Source organism: Myotis brandtii, unplaced genomic scaffold (assembly GCF_000412655.1).
Source record: "Myotis brandtii unplaced genomic scaffold, ASM41265v1 scaffold265, whole genome shotgun sequence".
Lineage (NCBI taxonomy): Eukaryota > Metazoa > Chordata > Mammalia > Chiroptera > Vespertilionidae > Myotis > Myotis brandtii.
This window is the reverse complement of record NW_005360086.1, coordinates 1,233,961-1,251,878: the sequence shown is the minus strand read 5'-3', so window position 1 is coordinate 1,251,878 and position 17,918 is coordinate 1,233,961. Positions and strand designations below refer to the sequence as shown.

The 17,918-nt window shown below is 58.5% G+C and overlaps 1 protein-coding gene across 1 annotated transcript in view; it reads left to right on the top strand.

Moving 5' to 3' along the window:
- The window catches only part of PPP1R9B (protein phosphatase 1, regulatory subunit 9B), a 36,526-nt gene extending 21,430 nt beyond the window's left edge, over positions 1-15,096 (top strand). Inside the window, exons 3-11 of the mRNA XM_005868211.2 lie at positions 3,822-3,954; positions 5,427-5,547; positions 7,698-7,802; positions 8,812-8,947; positions 9,498-9,650; positions 9,779-9,832; positions 12,750-12,979; positions 13,277-13,373; positions 13,551-15,096. Of these exons, the coding sequence (XP_005868273.1) occupies positions 3,822-3,954; positions 5,427-5,547; positions 7,698-7,802; positions 8,812-8,947; positions 9,498-9,650; positions 9,779-9,832; positions 12,750-12,979; positions 13,277-13,373; positions 13,551-13,604 (1,083 nt within the window). The 3' untranslated portion in view covers positions 13,605-15,096. The remainder of the gene's footprint in view (positions 1-3,821; positions 3,955-5,426; positions 5,548-7,697; positions 7,803-8,811; positions 8,948-9,497; positions 9,651-9,778; positions 9,833-12,749; positions 12,980-13,276; positions 13,374-13,550) is intronic.
- Positions 15,097-17,918: the final 2,822 nt, after the last annotated feature.

Below are 17,918 nucleotides of genomic sequence, written 5' to 3'. Positions count from 1 at the left end.
CCGCGCCGCCCCTGCCTGCCACGTGCACGCCGTCGCCCCCACTTCGCCCGTGGAGTTTGGCAGGCTGAGTCAGCCCCTGCCACTCAGCCCCTTCCCAGAAGTTACCACCCGGAGGGGGCGTGGGGGAGTGCCAGCTGTTTGTCAGAAGGGGAGGACTTTCAGGCCTGAGACAGGGATGGCCTGCCTGGACCTGCCCTCAGGTTCTCCTGTCTGCTGCCGCACCCCTCCCTGCCCCGTCCTCGCCAAGGGTCCTGGGGCACCTGCTTTCCCTTCCATTCCCAGTCATTCTTCCTCCAGAGGTGCCAGAGGCAAAGGCTTGTGTGTGTGTGTGTGTGCGTGTGCGCTCGCCCAGGAGAGCCTCCCCATATTGGTCCTTACCCAGCTCTGGGCAGGAGGGGGGCAGGGGAGCTTGGAAACACCCTCTGGACTCCCCCTGTGTAGGAGCTGTTTAGAATGTGGGAGGGAGGAGCCAGGAACTCCCCAAAATTAAGGAACAGGGGACCATAGCCCTAACTCCGTTCGTCTTGTATGTAGCCCCTACCCCAGCTTTGCAGAAGTGAAAGAGGGAAGCAGTTCTTTGAGGGTGAGCTGGGCTTGGGTCATGTGACTGGGGGTGGGGGAAGGCCAGTGCTGGGGCCCTCTTTCTTGGGGTCTGGGTGGGCCAGGGGGAAGTGTTGGGTGCCACAGGGAATAGGTACTTGGTGTGGCCCTTGAGGGGGCTAGGCCTTCGGCTGGCCAGGGAGGAGGGGGTGGGGCTGGGAACCCCCCTCCTCCCCCCCAGGGGACCTGGCAGCAGCCTGCATGCCTTTGCTCTTGGCTGCTCAATAGGACAGGCTCCCAAGGCCTTGGCAGGCCCTAAACGCTCTTGGCTACGTTCTCTGGGTGCCCTGACAGGGATGGGAACTGCCCCTTTGGGAGGTCTCAGTTGGCCCCCTCACCCGCACCACCACGCTGGGTGATTCTTTGTAGACCGTGCCAGTGCCCTGAGCTCCTCGGAGCAGTGCTGGTGTGGGGGAGGGGGCATCCCCTGGGGAGACAAGAACCTCAGGCCACCTCCCCCTTTTTTCTACCCCCCACTTCTGACTGGCACATTCAGCCTAGATGGCCCTTTCTCACCACCCCTGGTTCAGCGGCAGGTCCACTGCACGGGGTGCCGGTTCCGGGCCTGTTCTTGGCCTGGACTCTGCCCCTCCCCTCCTGAGTCAAACCCTCATCTGTTTGCTTGCAGTTTCCATAACGACTGGTGGACACTGAAGCTGGCCCAGTTTCCTCTCACTTGTCAGAGTATCTTAACCTCTGGCCCTCTCATCGAGGGGCCTGAAAGGTGCAATCCCCACCAGGCCAGCCCCTTCCCCAGCTACGACCTTAAAGTCCTTTCTCAACCCTCTTTCCCTCCTGAGGCCGTGAGATCCTGGAGGGAACTGAGGATTATGGGGTTTCTTGGGATGCTAAGGAAGGGTGGGGGGCACTGAGAGGAAGTCAGGAAACCCCCCAGCCCCCCACCAGTTCTCTGAGCCGCCTGATCCCCTCAGAGGTGGAATTTGGTCTTTTGGACCTGGGCCTCTGACTGTCTATATTTGACACCTTACCCTGATTTTGGGCTAAAAAATAGCGCATGATTTGGAGCAGTGCTCCCCGACTCCCTGGTGACTGCCGCTGCCTGAGTGTGGGAGCCGGTGGCATGTGGTCCTGCCTTATTGTGTCTGACTTGTGACCTTGCTGGGGTTTCCTCCTCCCCACCCTGGGCAGCGGTCCCCGTTTTCCCCTCTCCCTGCCCCCGCTCTGCATGGATACTCAGTCCAGGGCCTCGTGTCCCGCTGGTGACCCAGTTATTGCCTTTGTGGAGGCTTCTGCTGAGGACAGAGAGCCCAGTTCCAGATTGTCACCTGGGCCCAGGGCTCTCTGAGAGGCTGGGCAACGTGAGGGGTGGTCTGGGCCCTCTGAGCCTGAGGCCTGAGTTTCCTGCAGGACTTCATAGGCTGAGAAAAGAAGATGAGGGCAGAACCCAGGGCAGGCTGTCAGGGTGTTTTGGAGGTCACTGTGTGTGTTCGTGTGCGCACACACTATGAGACTGCATGGGGGAGGGGCTTGGTGCCCCAGGCCACCACAAAGACGGCGATGAAGGGACCCTGACTCAGAGGCAAAAGTGGGCCAAACCCAGTTTGCCCGGTCTCAGCTCACACCAGCTCCTATCCTAGGGCCTGGGACACCTGTGCAATGAGGACAAAGTCACAGGCGACCCGCCCACCAGAGCCCAGCTGGGCACCGTCTCATCTTGCCCTACCCCCTGCTAACCCAGGGCAGCGGACCTGGCATTTGCACCCTGTGCAGACTGGGTCGCCCTCCCTCCAGGGGGCTTGGAGGCTGCTGGCCAGGTGTCACGAGGGCAGTCCAACGGCCCGCTGCACAATTGATGATGAGCTTCAAGGGCCTGAGCTTGAGTTTCTCTGATGCTGTGAAATTGAGGGCAATGAGTTGAGTGGCCACATAGCTCCCCTTCCCCAGCCATGCTCCCAGGCTCACCCTGGGAGTGAGCCTCTGGGCTTGGGGGCATGGACACAGGAGCCCAAACTAAAGCTGGGACACCAGAGTGCTGCTCCTGCCCTGTGCTCCCGGGACACTGTACTGGAGGAGAGGGGCCTGGCGGGTTCTCGGGGAAGGCAGTGCCCCACTCCAGCTCCTCAGGCCCAGTCATCTGACAGAGCTGCTCCCACCCATTCTCGCCCCCACTAAGCGCCAAGTGGTGCCAACCTGTCGCTGCAGGCAGTGAAGCAGGAACAAGTCATGGTACCCCAAATGGTGCTCATTAACCTCCCACTGGGGGCTCCCCTGCCTGGGCCCACAATCAGGCACTCCCACACAGCCCCTGCCCTATCTTCTGTTCCTGGGAGGAGGGTCGGGCTGGGGACCCCCACCCCCCTTTGTGCTGAGAGATTTGGGAAGAGGAAGACAGCCGAGGGGCACGGGACAAGGCAGAGCTGAGCTGGCCTTGGGGCCACCGCGAAGGCTGGGTTTGCTTGTCTCATCGAGGCCCCGTGCACTGGAGACAGGGCCAGCCTCAGAGAGCGGTGGTCCTGGAGGGAGACTGCGGCCCGCAGGCAAGGCCATAGGTGTTCTCTCTGCTCCTACCATTCGAGGGGCACCTTAGGTGGAGGGCCTGCCCTTCCCCCATGAGGGTGGAGGTGGTCCTTCCTGCCTCCCTCCCCCACCCTGGCCTCAACTTCAGGTTCAGGTCAGCCCTGTCCTCTCCATCTCTGTGTCTCCTGCTCCCCTCCCCCTCCCCGCGTCTCACACCGCTCCCTCCTCTCTCCCCATCTGGCATCCTCCAGCATCTCCATTCTTTCTCCCCTCCGCCTCTTTCCCTCGCCTGCTCAGCCTGTTCCTTCTGCTATCCTGCCCCCTGTGTCCATGTCTGTATCTGCCCTCGCCCGGTCTGGCTCTCCCTCATCTCTTACTCGCTGTTTGCCCCTGTCTGTTGGTCGTTCTCTGTCCTAGGGACCTGGGTTCCTGAGTCGGGCAGTTTCTCCAGCATGGCCCTTCCTTTCCTCTCCTGTGGGCCATGCTTACACTGTTGGGGCTGCAGAAGAGAATCATGGTGTGGACTGGGCTAGGCTGTGGCCCTTTCTCTCCCATGGACTCCAGAACTAGAAGGGCCTTCACTCCAAGTTGGGCTTATCATGGGCTGGGGGAGACCTTAACCTGTCTAGGGGGTGGAGGAGGCCTCTGGTAGGAGGGGAGCATCGGTGGGTGGCACAGCCTGCCCTCTTGGCCTCCCCAAGCCAGTTCTGCCCTTGCCCTCTGACACGTGTCCCTCTCCCCAGGTGTTCAGCACCTACTCCAACGAGGACTACGATCGTCGCAACGAGGACGTGGATCCCATGGCGGCCTCTGCGGAGTATGAGCTGGAGAAGCGGGTGGAGCGGTTGGAGCTGTTCCCTGTGGAGCTGGAGAAGGGTGAGAGGCCAGGGCCAGGCCACGTGGGTCTCCTCTCTGGTGCCAGCTTCTGCCCGGGGCCCCTGTCAGCAACCCACAGCCACACGGACTCCAGTCTAGCCCCAGGCTCCCACCACCAGTTCTGTGTGCTCCTTCAGTTGCCAGGCTCCCGAGGGCACGGTGTGGGCTGTCCTGGGCTGTGTGTTGGCCAGACATGATGGGAGACCTAAGGGGGCGGCAGACATGGATGGGACAGTCACATCTAACTATGCCCTTAGGCGCTGTAATAGGTGCTGGGGAGGCCTGGAGGGGCTGAAATAACAGTGTTTTACAGGAGACCTGACCAGACTTGGGATGGGGGTTCCCCAAGGAAGTGATGTTTGAGTTGGGCTCTGAAAAGGAGTTCAGGGGAGTTTTTGGGGAAGAGAGAAGGCGGGCTTGGCTGGATTTGGACAGTGAGGGGAAGAAGGGTGTGCAAGCAAGGCCTCGAGACCATGTGAAGGACACTGTCTTTTCCCTAAGATGGACTGGTGTGGGAGAGGTATTCTAGAAAGACCTCTCCAGGCCCTAGCCGGTTTGGCTCAGTGGGTAGAGCATCAGCCTGCGGACCTAAGGGTCCTGGATTTGATTCCAGTCAAGAGCACGTACCTCCTCCCCGGCCCAGGTGCACACAGGAGACAACCAATTGATGTGTTTCTCTCACGTCAATATTTTTCTCTGTCTTTTCCTCTCTCTTCCACTCTCTCTAAAAATCAAATGGAAAATATCCTCAGGTGAGGATTCAAAACAGAAAGTCCACTCCAGGCTGTGCTTTGGGGAGAAGGATCCTAGGACCACTGGTGTGGACAAGATGGTGGCCGTGCGGGAGGGAAGTGGGTGACCTGAGAGGTCCTGGGGAGGCAGATCAGCAGGGTCTGGTGGTGGTTTGGCTTGGGCAAAGGCTGTGAGAGGGAGGGAGGAATCCAGGTGACTCCCAGGCCCCATGAGGGAGTGGCAGACAGGAAGAGCCAGTTTGTGGGGGAAGACCATGAGTTGGGATGTCAGAGGCCCATGGGAGGGGCGGTGCAGATGGGAGAGAAGAGCGGGAAGTCTTTGAAGCTGTGAGTATGGATGAGATTGCTTAAAGAGTGAGCCCATTGCTGCCTCCCGACTCCATCCGCATCCCCCACATACCCTCATGTGCACACAGTAGCCTCTGGCCCACCCACGAGGGTCACCCTCAGCAGGCCCTGCTGCCCATCCATTCTGTGGGTGGACAGAGGACAGGGAGTGACCCAAGAGCATCCTAGTCGACTTGGCAAAGACGGGGTGGACAAAACTGCATCCCTTCCCCAGTTGTGGGACACTCCTAAGCTTGGAGGGGGGCCATGCCCCAGAGTGAGGGCTGGGGATGGGGTGCATCTCTCACGTTGTCCCCTGCAAACCCTGAGCTAGACCTCCTTGTTCCCCCTTCTCCATGGCCCCCCGCCATCTCACTGCCCTCTGCTCCACAGACTCCGAGGGCTTGGGCATCAGCATCATCGGCATGGGGGCCGGGGCAGACATGGGCCTGGAGAAGCTGGGCATCTTCGTCAAGACCGTGACCGAGGGCGGTGCAGCCCATCGGGATGGCAGGTACCCCCTCCCTCATCCTCTGTAGGTGGGTCACTGAGCCAGGTGGGCTCAGATGGTGGTGGAGCAAAACTGTGCCAGGTGCTGGTCGAGGCCTGGGGCCACAGCATGAACTTGCATTCTAGGGGGCGCTGAAGACGAGGGCTGGTTTTGGGTGTCTGAGTGTGTGGGGGGCCATGGTAGGGAGAGCATGAGCATGGAGACTATGTGCCTGGTGGAGTATGTTTGAGCATTCCCTCCTTCATTCCTCAAATATCTAATTCCTGACTCTGTCCTGGGGCTGGTGCCAGGCCCCGGGGAGTCAGCGATGAGATACTTGCCCTTAGGAATCATGTGGTGTGGTGTGGTGTGGTGAGGCAGACATTCAAGTGGACACAGAAAATGGTGAAATGGAGGAGAAATACAGGGCACCATGAAGGCATAAAAAGGAGGGCTTGACCTCCCACCCAAGTGAGACTACAACCTTAAATTTCCTTTGGTACCAGGCAGCTCAATACAACTGCCCAAGTGTAGCTGGTACACCCTCTTTGGGAAAGCAATTTGGCAATATTTACCAAAGCCTTAAGGAAGTAATCCTAAATGCAGAAAGGCTTTCTGCATGAAGATGCCCATCACAGTATCTATGTCTGTACAGCAGCAGCACGCCTAGATAGAGTATGGTGCTTCCCTCCTGATGAGATACTTTGTTTACAATGAGCAACGTGGGGATATGTCCAGTGACAAAATGTATGATGCAAATTGTAAATAAAATCTGATCATCAGCCCTGAATTAAAAAAAAAGGGGGGGGCTTGATCTCTCTGGGTATCAGGGAAGGCTTCTTGGAGGAAGTGGCATTGCAGCTGAGACCTGAAGGATGAGCAGAAGTTAACTAGGCTAAAAAGGAGTATTAGGTGCAGGCAGGGGACCAAAAGCAGGCAGTTATGGCTGGAGCCTAGAGAACAGAGGGGATCCAGGTGTGTGGTGTGGCTAGAAAGACGGTGCAGATGTGTCTGCAGAGGAAACTGCTCCTTCCGTGTGTCATGTGTGCCTGTGTTTTGATATCTGAGCTAGAGGGGGTATCTGTGGGTCAGAAGGTTCTGGAAGGACCTCCTGGAGTCCTGGGAAGCCCAGTGACCCTTCTGTGGACAGCTCCACTGTATGTGTCTTGCAGCAGGGAAGTGGGAAGGGCTCAGGGCACCCCGGGGTTGTAAGTGGGAGGTTGACATCAAGGGTGCCTTGTGGTGGCACCTCCAACGCAGACCCCTTTCATGTGACAGAGGTGAGTGGGTATCCCTGTGAGGACTAATGACTTTGGGGTCATGTTGCTAGAGGTGGGGTTGCCTCCATCAGAGGCCTTTTGCCCACTGCAACCCAGGTGGCATGGGGGGAGGGGCCGAGAAGAGGAAGATGATAGTCCCTGCTCTTTCACTTACCTCCTCATCGGGACTTTCCAGAACCCTTCCTGGTTGGCAGTTTGGGGAGTGTGTGTGCATGGGAGAGAGTGTCCACAGGCTCGTACCCACATGTGAGGCATGTGAAGTGTTTACAATAGGCCGCGTCCTCCCTTTCCGCATTGGAGCCCTGTGAGAAGGCTTGGGGCTCGAGGGAGGTCCCCTCATTCCATCCCTCTCAGCAGGCCATGCTGGACCACCCGCATCTCTCCCCTTGTGAGGAGAACAGGCTTCATTCAGATGCACAGCTGGACTGTTGGGGGTTGTGCACCAGCGTCAGGGTGAGAGGACCCTGTGGTACAGAGTGTGAACATGAGTGTGTGAGGCAGGAAGGAAATCTTCAGAGCAGGTCTGTGCAGGCTTGTCTGTGTAAGAGGGCTGTGGGCCTTGCCACTGTGCGTGGCAGTTGTGATCTCTGGTGGATGTCACACTGCTCTGTCAGGTGTGATGCAGGAGGAGACACGGGTGTGATTGTCATGGGAAGGGAGCTTGACGCTGCTCCTGGTCCCGGACACCTATGTGCTTTGCTTGCTCAGGTCTCGCTGCCCACACAGGTGGGTCTGGCTGATACCTGAGCCTCAGGCCTCATGCATTTTATGCAGGTAGACAAAGTACCAGGTCCCTGTGGGGACTGAGCCTTGAGTTTCTAATGGGAAGGGGCCACCTCCACCCCAGCTCCACAGGTCCCCTCATGATGCCCTAACCAGTGTCACCTCCCCTAGGATCCAGGTGAACGACCTCCTGGTGGAGGTGGACGGAACCAGTCTGGTGGGAGTGACCCAGAGCTTTGCAGCCTCCGTGCTCCGGAACACCAAGGGCCGCGTGCGGTGAGGGCCGGGCCGGTGGGGTAGGTGGGGACTGGGAGCAGGCAGGAGGCTCGGCCTTCATCCGGCCACTCTGCCCATTTACCCACACACAGTTAAGATTCTGCGTGACCCAACTTACAGAGGAGGTCCCACTGCGTCCCTGCCCGAAGGAATTGCTGTGCCCATATCCCTTGCCTCAAGCCTACCTTCCCATCCTGAGCCCGTGACCGCTGCTGGCCACCAGCACTCGGGCTTCACGGCCCGCTCTCCACCGCACCTCCAAACTGGCTTCTTGGGCTCATTCTCTCCCCTGCCTGTCCAGACTCATTCATTGAAAAACCAAGATGTACAGGGAGAATGCCATGCAGACTGGAAGGACTTTTCTCCCTGAGCCTGTCAATTAAGGGGACTGTGCTAGAAGCTCCCTGTGTCCCTCTCTGGCAAAACATTCAGGGATCACTCCCTGCCCCCTCCAAGAGGGGCACTGCCCCCAGGAAAGGGTGGTGGAGAGAAACAGGATGTGGGTGGCCACGGAGAGGAGGGGCTGGTGCCTGGAAGTTCCACTATTTCCTCTCCATCCTAATCTCCAGTCACCATCATCCCGCCCCTTCCTGAAGCTCAGGGCCTTGGAGCCTATACCAGTACAAGACACCCCTCCACAGCCCCTGCCCGGCCGGGGTGGTTCAGATTCGCCATCCCCTGCCTCGTTTCCTCCCACGTGGTGGGGTCAGAGCCCCTACACTGGCAGCTCCTGAACTCACGTCCCCTGCAGCCCAGACTGAAGTTTGGCTGACATCACCCCTCCCCCAAAACTGGCCAGTGAGCCTTTGCCTCTCCTGGGAAGGAAACTCAATAAGGGCCCCCGGCTCCCCCATTCATTATTAACATTCTGCAGCCTCTGGACTCAGCCCTCTCATTTCACCTCCCCTGGGAGGGCCTGGGTGTGGAGAGAGGAGCACCAGCGGGGAGGATGGTGCCGTTAACCCAGCTGAGGACAGAGGCAAAAGGAATGACACTGGTGTCCCTGCAGGTTTATGATTGGCCGGGAGCGGCCCGGTGAGCAGAGCGAGGTGGCTCAGCTCATTCAGCAGACCCTGGAACAGGAGCGATGGCAGCGAGAGATGATGGAGCAGAGATACGCCCAGTATGGGGAGGATGATGAGGAGGTAGGGACTCCTGGCCTGGCTGCCAGCGGCATCGCCCCCTGGTGGCCGGATGGAGCTTTACAGACATCCTCTGCCTCCACCGCTTTCCCAGGCCTTGTGAAGAAGCCCAGAGCACCGTTCCCTGTCCTAGGGGAGCCCCCAGTCTGAGGGAGGTGATGCAGACCTTTCCTCCTGGAACAGTCACACCCTCTTTCCTCAGAGAGGCGTCCTGGTCCCACGAGGAAAATAGAGTTCTTCAAAGAGCCCCCACTCTGAGGGGACAGCACGGCCCCTAACCCCAGGGGACATAATCTGAGGAAGGAGACAGCTCCAGACCTCAGGGGACCCCTCGAAACAGGCTGTCTCTTCAGGGGTCTCTCTTATGGGGGGATTGCCCATGCCTTCAGGGAAAACACAAACCATGGCCCCAGTCTGATGGGGGTAACATGAACCAGACCCCCCAAGGGGCTCCCAGTTTGACATGGGCTGACTATTGCCAGTCTGAGCCCGGCTGTCAGGCCTGAGGAAGGCTGGGATGGGCAGGGCGCACAGCCTCCTCTCTCCTTCGCAGACCGGAGAGTACGCCACTGACGAGGAGGAGGAGCTGAGCCCCACGTTCCCAGGTGGCGAGATGGCCATCGAGGTGTTCGAGTTGGCAGAGAACGAGGATGCCTTGTCCCCTGTGGACATGGAGCCCGAGAAGCTGGTGCACAAGTTCAAGGAGGTGGGAGGAGGGGGTCCTGGGGTGGGGAGAGGGGAGGGTAAGGTGGGCCAGCATCCCACCTGCAGCTCTGCCAACACCGCCCCCCTCCCCCGGCCCGTGAACTGATCACCTGCCCCTCTCCCCTGCAGCTCCAGATCAAGCATGCTGTGACTGAGGCAGAGATCCAGCAGCTGAAAAGAAAGGTGAGGGGAGTGTGTGGAGGGGGGAGGAACAGGGTCTGAGGGCTGGAGGGATGATCGCCCCCCCTCACACCTGCACACTGACATTTGCCTACCTTCCTCTACCCACAAGCATGTATAGGGCAAGCTGTCCCTTAGGCAAGGGAGGGCAGGGTAAAGAACTCGAGCTCTGGATGCGTCTGTCCACCATTCACTTGCTGCTCAGTGCCTCAGTCTTCTCATCTATAAAATGGGGTAATAATAGTGCCAATACCATCGGATCCTTGTGAGGTTTAAGTGGATAATCCAGGGAAAGTCCTTAGCGCAGTGTCTGACACATCATAGGTGCTCAATAAAAGGCTGCACAATGAGCTATTATCCCAAATACACTGACTTACATTCTAGATGTCTTCACGTCCATGCTGTCCCACGTGAGTCCTCTATACACGGGGCCCGTGATAGATGCAAACTGCCCAGAGATACTCACAGGCACATGCCAGCCTGGACCCCAGGCACACAGTACCCACAGAGCCATGCACCAGACACCTACTCTGTGCAGGCAGAACACGGACATGCTGGACTTAGGCTTCACACGTGCATCGCCCTGGATGTGTAGACTCCCTCTGCATTGCTCTGATCTAAGACACACAGGCATGGCCATCGCGCAGGAGGAGTGTCACAGGACATGTGCCTTCTCACGAGGTGCTTATGCTAACACTCCCAGATGGTGACACACACGTGACATCCACAGTCACACGTATGCACCACGCACAGACACCCACACAAGCATGTTGGGTGCTAACTCTCGCAGGCATGGAGATGCACAGACTCCAGATGAAAAACTTGTATTGGGCCCCTGCTGGGCCAGGACATTAGGAGTTCCAACTTCCGTGGGGCTTTCCGTGTAGTGGGGAGAAGCAGGGGTACACAGCCATGTGGACACGGTACACCGAGGCACACGTGTGCACGCCCACATGTGGGTTTACACCCACTGTGCATGGAGAAAGGAGAGTGTGAAGCGGAGCCTGGGAGAGGGGGTTAGATGCTTGCTGGCAGGAGACAAGCTTGAGCTCGGAGGCTGGCTTCGGAGGAGGCCGTGGGCTGTAGCAGCCGTTGCTGTGGGAGATGTAGGAGCAGAGCTGGCTGCCAGGGTGGGCGTAGCTGCAGTGTCCTGACTTCCCCCGAAGGACTCTAGCCTTGGACCTGTGGCCACCTGGGGGCCGTAAGGAGGAAGATCACTGCCTGTGAAGTGGGAGGACAAGAGTAGGTGGGCAGGACTTGGAGGCCAGCAAACCTAGGAGGCGGGTGCAGGCCAGAGCTGCCCAGCGTATGGCAGAGGGTGCGGAAGGGAAGGCTGGGTTGGAGCTGCATTTCTGAGGTGGAGATGGCAGGCCAGGTTCCTGGGTGGGTGCAGAGCATTAAGGGGCAGGGTAAGTCCAAGGCCTGTTCATGCTTTCAGTCAGTAAACATCTGCTGGCTGCCTCCTGGCTGCCCGCACTATTCCAGTCCCTGTGATAAGCAGAAGCAGATTTGGTCCTTGCCCTTGTGCAGCTCCGAGTCTGCGCACCAATGACTGTATCGTTACAGACGGACATGGGCTTTGTGGGAGAGGACAGGGTTATGAGTTCTTAAGAGCAGCAGGACCTGATGGGGGTGGGGGGTTGGGGGTGGGGCTGTGCTGTTGGAGGTGCTCCAGGAGACTTCTCTGGGGAAGTGACACTCTGAGCAGAGAACCCAAGGGTGAGCCAGTGGGAAATGATGAGGCAAGGGGGAGGGGCGATGGGAACACTCCAGGCAGAGGGAACAGCACGGGCAAACGCTGTGTGCCAGGAGGGAGCCTGGCAAGCCTGAGGATCTGCAGGAAGGCCTGTGTGGCTGGGGCCTAGAGAGCAAGTGGCATTTGCAGCCAACAAGGTTGGAGGGGCAGGCAGGGGCTTGAGGCTGAGCACTGGGGTGGCAATGAGAGAGGATGGCATCTTTGAACAGAGGTGGGCTGGACAGAAAGGAGGAATACCTTAAGGGGGAGGGGCGATGGGAACACTCCAGGCAGAGGGAACAGCACGGGCAAACGCTGTGTGCCAGGAGGGAGCCTGGCAAGCCTGAGGATCTGCAGGAAGGCCTGTGTGGCTGGGGCCTAGAGAGCAAGTGGCATTTGCAGCCAACAAGGTTGGAGGGGCAGGCAGGGGCTTGAGGCTGAGCACTGGGGTGACAGTGGGAGAGGATGGCACCTCTGAACAGAGGTGGGCTGGGCAGAAAGGAATACCTTTGGGTGGGTGGGGTCGGAGTGGGGGCCTGGTGCCTGTGAGGAGTTGGAAGTGATGTTGGGCTGGAGCTCAGGACTCAGGGCTCCGAGTGCACAAATGGGGTGTGGGAGGTGAGAGAGAGAACAGAGGCTCCAAGACTGAGCCATTGAGGCCGGAAGTTCTGCACTGGCGTAGCCTGCGAGCTGGGAGAGGGGCCAGGATTGTTCAAGAAGCCACAGAAGCAGGGACTGGTCAGTAGGCCAGAGGTGCAGAGGGGACAGAGGGTAGTGGTGACTTTTCCCTGCTCTGCTCTCACATCTACCACCTCACGGTAGCCCTTGTGAGCGTGGCAAGGCAAGCATCACTCCCATTTTACAGATTAGAAGACTGAGACTTAAGACAGAAGTTGCCTTGCCCCAAGTCACAGAGCTAATCAGTGACTAACCCAGGCCCCCTGCCTTCTGGGAGCAGGAGTGTGGTACATTGTCAGGGACTCCAGCTGGGACCTCTGAGGCCGAGGTCCCACCTCTTCCTTCTCCGGTTTCAGGTCTCAGGTTCAGCCAAGTTAAGTGTCAGTAGTTAGGGGGCAGTGGGCTCCATATCTGCAGAATCATCCAGAGGTTCTGGCCCAGTGAAAGATGGGGGTGCTCCTGGGCTCCCTCGGGCCCCCACCAACCCAGGGCCATCCTTCCTCTCAGCTGCAGAGCCTGGAGCAGGAGAAGGGGCGGTGGCGGGTGGAGAAGGCTCAGCTGGAGCAGAGTGTGGAAGAGAACAAGGAGCGCATGGAGAAGCTGGAGGGCTACTGGGGTGAGGCCCAGAGTCTGTGCCAAGCTGTGGATGAGCACCTGCGGGAGACCCAGGCCCAGTACCAGGCCCTGGAGCGCAAGTACAGCAAGGCCAAGCGCCTCATCAAGGACTACCAGCAGAAGTACGTGGCCGGGGCCCGGGGGCACTGAGGGGCCTTTGTCGCAGTCCTTCCCCATCCCCAGCTGAGCAGGGAGGTGAGGAGCATAGAAGGTGGAGAGCCCGTGGTGGGGGTACCTGGGCCCGGAATGACGACCAGACCCCAGAGGCTTTGGGAACACCTCGGCCTCCCTGACCTGAGAACAGGGAGAGGGCAGAGCTGCCCAGTAGAGCTGAGGATAGGATTGAGAACCCTGACACTTCCTGGGTGGAAGCCAGGCCACACACCCTTACCCACCATCTGTCCCCCGCTGACCACCAGGGAGATCGAGTTCCTGAAAAAGGAGACGGCACAGCGCCGGGTTCTGGAGGAGTCGGAGCTGGCCAGGAAGGAGGAGATGGACAAGCTCCTGGACAAGGTAGGCCCAGGGAGCCCTGGGGGCGGGGCCTTGTGGAGGTGATGGCAGGGAAGCCCCCATCGGGCACCCGCTCTGGATCTCAGTTATGCTGCTGGCTGAGAGCTCAGGGCCATGTCCCCACCAGTGGACACAAGGAGTGGGGCCCATGCCTGACCCCCTCTCCCCTTTGTTTTCCAGATCTCAGAACTGGAAGGAAACCTGCAAACACTGAGGAATTCCAATTCTACTTAGCAGGAATCTTTCCTTGACCAGATAATAACTAACCCCTCCCATTGTCCTCCCTCCCGTCCTCAATATTTCACCCCACCCCCTACCAGCCTGGGGACAGGTGCCCCGACTCCCCCACCCCTCTGCCCCACCTCCCCCAGCTTCAGGGACCAGAGGGCCCATATCACAGGCCCCATTGTGGTGGCCCCGGGCAGACAGGTGGCTGGACGGATGGCCTCCTTCTTACTTCATGGGGCTGAGGCACAGAGGCCGAGGGATGCTGAGGGCTGGCCTGGGTGGTGGATGGACACAAGGATCTGCAGACCAAACTGCCAGACTTTACAACCTCCAGCCTTTGTCTCTGGACTGGAATGGGGCTGAGGGCTCTCCCAGCATTTCACCACCTGGAGGCTGCTCCCTGCCCACAGGGCTCCTTGACTTGAGATTCTACCTTTTTGGCCCCTCCCCTCCCCCATCATTGTGCTGTCTGTTTCATTCTGATCCTCCTCCTGGAAGGGGTTGCCTCCACACCTTCTCCCATTCCTGTCTCCCCTCCCAGGAGGGACTGCGTCCACCCCAGAGCCCGGAGGCTGGGCCTGGCCCTGCACTGATGTCCCATGTGTCCTTCAGGAAAAGGGGAGTACGAGCAGGGAGAGGGGGGCAGAAGCCCTCAGTTTCTCCTTGTGCCTCCCACCTGCCCTTCCCTGGTGCCAAATAGCCATAACCTCTTCCTGGAACTGTTCTGTGGCCTCTCGGGTCGTTTCCTGTCCAACCCTGGGAATTCTGGGGATGAGAGGAAATCAGCTTGGGGGCTGGCTGCAGAGACCTGGTCTTAGGCAAGAGAAACATTTCTTACTGAGAGCCAGGCCCTGCCCTGCCCAGGGCCACACATGGAAGCCTTGTACTAACACCAGAGATTCAGCCTCACACACCCACACCCACACCCACACCCACACCCTTCCAATGTTTTGACTGGAGGGCAACATTTTACTAAACTTTTTGGAGACCAGGGCTGCCCTGCTGACAGCCTGCTTTCTAAGTGAAATTGACTCGTTTCCTCACTTTAACCCCAAATTGGGGCTTGGACCAAGGGAGGTGAGGACCCTCTCAGGTCCCCCTCCCCTTTCAGAATCCATCTCTCATTTTGCCCCTCCCTGATGCCCCTGCCCCAGCCTGGGTTTTTGGCTTCTCCTCATCCCCTATAAATAGACCATGCCATCGATCAGTATTTCTTCCCTCTCCCCTCCCTGTCTCCAGACGTTTCCCTACCCCTGAAAGAGCTGGCTGTCTCAGTGGCCCGGCCCATGCACTTCACCTATGCCCTCGCAGACGGAGGGGGCGGGGCCAGGCAGGTGGGGCCGCAGGCGCTTCTGGTTGCTCTGGCCAGTGTTGGTCCCCATCCCGCCCTCTGCAGGACTGCGTCTCTGTATATAATATATATATGTATGTATTGTTTCCGGTTTTGTACGGACCATGCCCTCTGTCAGGTCGTCCCCATAAACGCAGCCCCCAGAGCCTCACTGCCTGGTTTCTTGATTCACGGGAGGGTGATGGAGGGAGGACAGGGATGCCAGTCTTGCCCAGTGGTCTCCTCCCACCACCAGTGCTGCTCTGTTCCCAAGTACCTTTCTAAGGAAAGCCCTGGTTCCCAGGCACTCCCTCTCTGCTACTACTGCCCCATCAGCACCCATGCTTTTTTATCCATTCGAACTGGGCAAAGCTGGGTTTCTAGAGAGTTCCTTAGGTGCATCCCATTCCTCTTTTACAAGGCGCTGATGGAATTCCAGGATGGGTTAGATAGGGTCAGATGAACCCCAAGTCCCTCCCTGGAGAAACCCTCTAACCTGATGGGGATACCCAGCCCCTGCTCTCACAAGGCACCCTGAAGAATCTGAGGTTTCCAGGAGGTGGCAGCTGGGGGTGGGAGGTGACATGTCAGAGCAGTTTTGACCCCAGGGTCCTAGAGAACCCCTCTGGGGTCCCATTGGAGAGGCCTTAGTCTAAGCCCCCTGCTCTGTGCCAGCAGGTCTGGTTGCTAACTCCCCAGCTCTAATATGAATGGGCCTAGGAGTCCAATTGCCAGGGTTCCAGGGACCAACCTTGGCGAAGTCCCGAAGAGGTGAGAGCAGGGGGAAGAGGGCCCATTGTGGCCATTTCCAGCGGCAGCCCCTCCTCGCTCGGGGCACTGGTGTGTATGTGTGAGAAAACTAAAGCACAAGGCACCTGTGTTCAGTGGCCTGACCCCCCAAGGAGAGTCTCACATCTCCCTTTGCCCTACAAAATGCAAGTTCCAACATCAAGGCCCTTCAAGGTCACCTTGGTGGGTCCGGAACACCTGAGAGAGTGGCCGCAGTGGCAGTCTGCTCCTGAAGCACCCTTGCCGATGGCTCTAGCACACACGTTTGACTCATGTCAAGCCAAATCCTGGCTTCCCATAGCTTGCTTTCTCAGACCTCCCAGTTCACCTCAGGGCCACATAGGGCCCATCCAGTCCTGCCACCCACCCGAGGGTCACCTGGAAACCTGGGGATGATGACCATGCCTCTCAAGGCATCATCTCCAAGTGGACCATTCTTGGAACTCTTCTGGCAAGATCTCTAGGTGGCTGAATCCCAGGGTCAAACCACAAGGTCATAGGTGCTGGATCCAGAGTTAGAATTCACTGAGGCCCTGCTCAGGAAACATAGCCAAGAAGTGAAGCGTGGACCTGAGTGGGGAGGGAGACATGGGGGTTGTGGGGGCTTCTGCTGTCTGATGGGTTGAGCATCCAGCTCAGGATCCTGCTGCTCATCTGTCCTGGGTCCTAGGGGAGGGGCCTGCACATGGTATGTTCCACGTCTAAGCCTGAGTGTGGTGTGTGGCTGAGGGTGCTGTGTGTGGCTTTGCTGAAAGAGATTCTCAGGCCTGAGATGTGACTTGCCCATGAGCTACGTCCATGTTTGGGGCTGTGTGCCAAGGGGCTATGGGCAGGCCTATATGAGGCTTATTTCCTCAGCCCACCCTGTCACCTGCCCAGTCTTAGGAGGTTGGGTAGTTTTGGGGCAACTCCAACACTTGCCATTGGGGAGGGAAATCAGATAAAGGTTTTCTTAACTCCCAGAAGTGTAGGCATCACTAGGAATAGGGGTCCTCCCAGGTCCCATGGTCTAGCAGACACCCTCCCATAGAACCTGCTCCTCACCCCAGCACTGACATTACATACCCATCCCTACAGGGATCATATAATCAATCGCCCTACTCCAGCCTCCCACCCGGATCTCACCAGATGCCGGACAATAAATAGGCTGTCACCAAATTCACCACCACCTCCCCCATCACAAGCCAGCCAGCACCCCATGGCTGCCAGCAGATTCTAAAGACACCCAGAGACTCTCCCAAACTCCTGCAGATCTCCGTTAGCCCCTGAAGTATTAATTTTGTCCTCACCAAGACCATCCTGGCTCAACATGCCACCTCTCACAGCCCCTCAGAGACCTGAGATGGCAGAGACACTGGCCATTGGGGAGCTCTGTTCCTACAGACCACAGCCCTGCCCCCTGAGCTCTGGACCTTACCTCCTGCTCTTAAGCCACTTTCATTCTTCCAAGTCTCTGTTTTCTCCTCTTTAAATGGAGAGTAATAGGAACACCTGCCTCATTTTTAATCCGAGAAAAATGCTTAGTACAGTGCCTGGCACCTCCCAAGCCAGCGCAGTATGGTAGCTAGCTGTTGACTTTTACATGATCTCCCCTCGGCTGGCCTGCCTCCACCTCCAGCTCACCAGGTCCAAGTCTGATCTCATCCCTCTCGTCCCCTCATCCCTGCCAGCTCCACCTCCAGGGCCAAGCCCTGCAGTCATCCTAGACCCCTCCTCCCTCAGTGGCCAGCCAGGCCCCAAATGCTGTCCATCTTTTCACTTCTACATCCTGAATAGTTGTCAACTTGGTCTTTGATCTTCATGCCCACTGCCATCCTCTTTCTACAGCCTCACTAGGGTGTCCCTGGCTCCAGGCTGCCCTCTCCTGACCAGACGTCACGGAGGAGCCAGGGGTTCTCCCTAAAATGCAAGCCCGAGCCCCTCCCTCCCCTGTTACTCTTCCCCTGCCGCTGAGGGTAAATGCAAGCCCTCGGTCCACCCGGTCACCTCCACCTCTGCAGCCTCACTGCTCCTCTCTTCTGTCCACCCCCACCCGCCTCTCACCCCAGCCCCAGGAGCACTTCCACCCCGGCCTGGCCGCGGGAGTAGCCACCATGTCACCTCCTCCAGGAATCCTTCCGGATCACCTCCATCCCCTTCCTCACCCCGCCTCCCGGCGGGGCCCAGCGCCCCGCACCCCACCCCGTGAGCTCTCCCGGCGC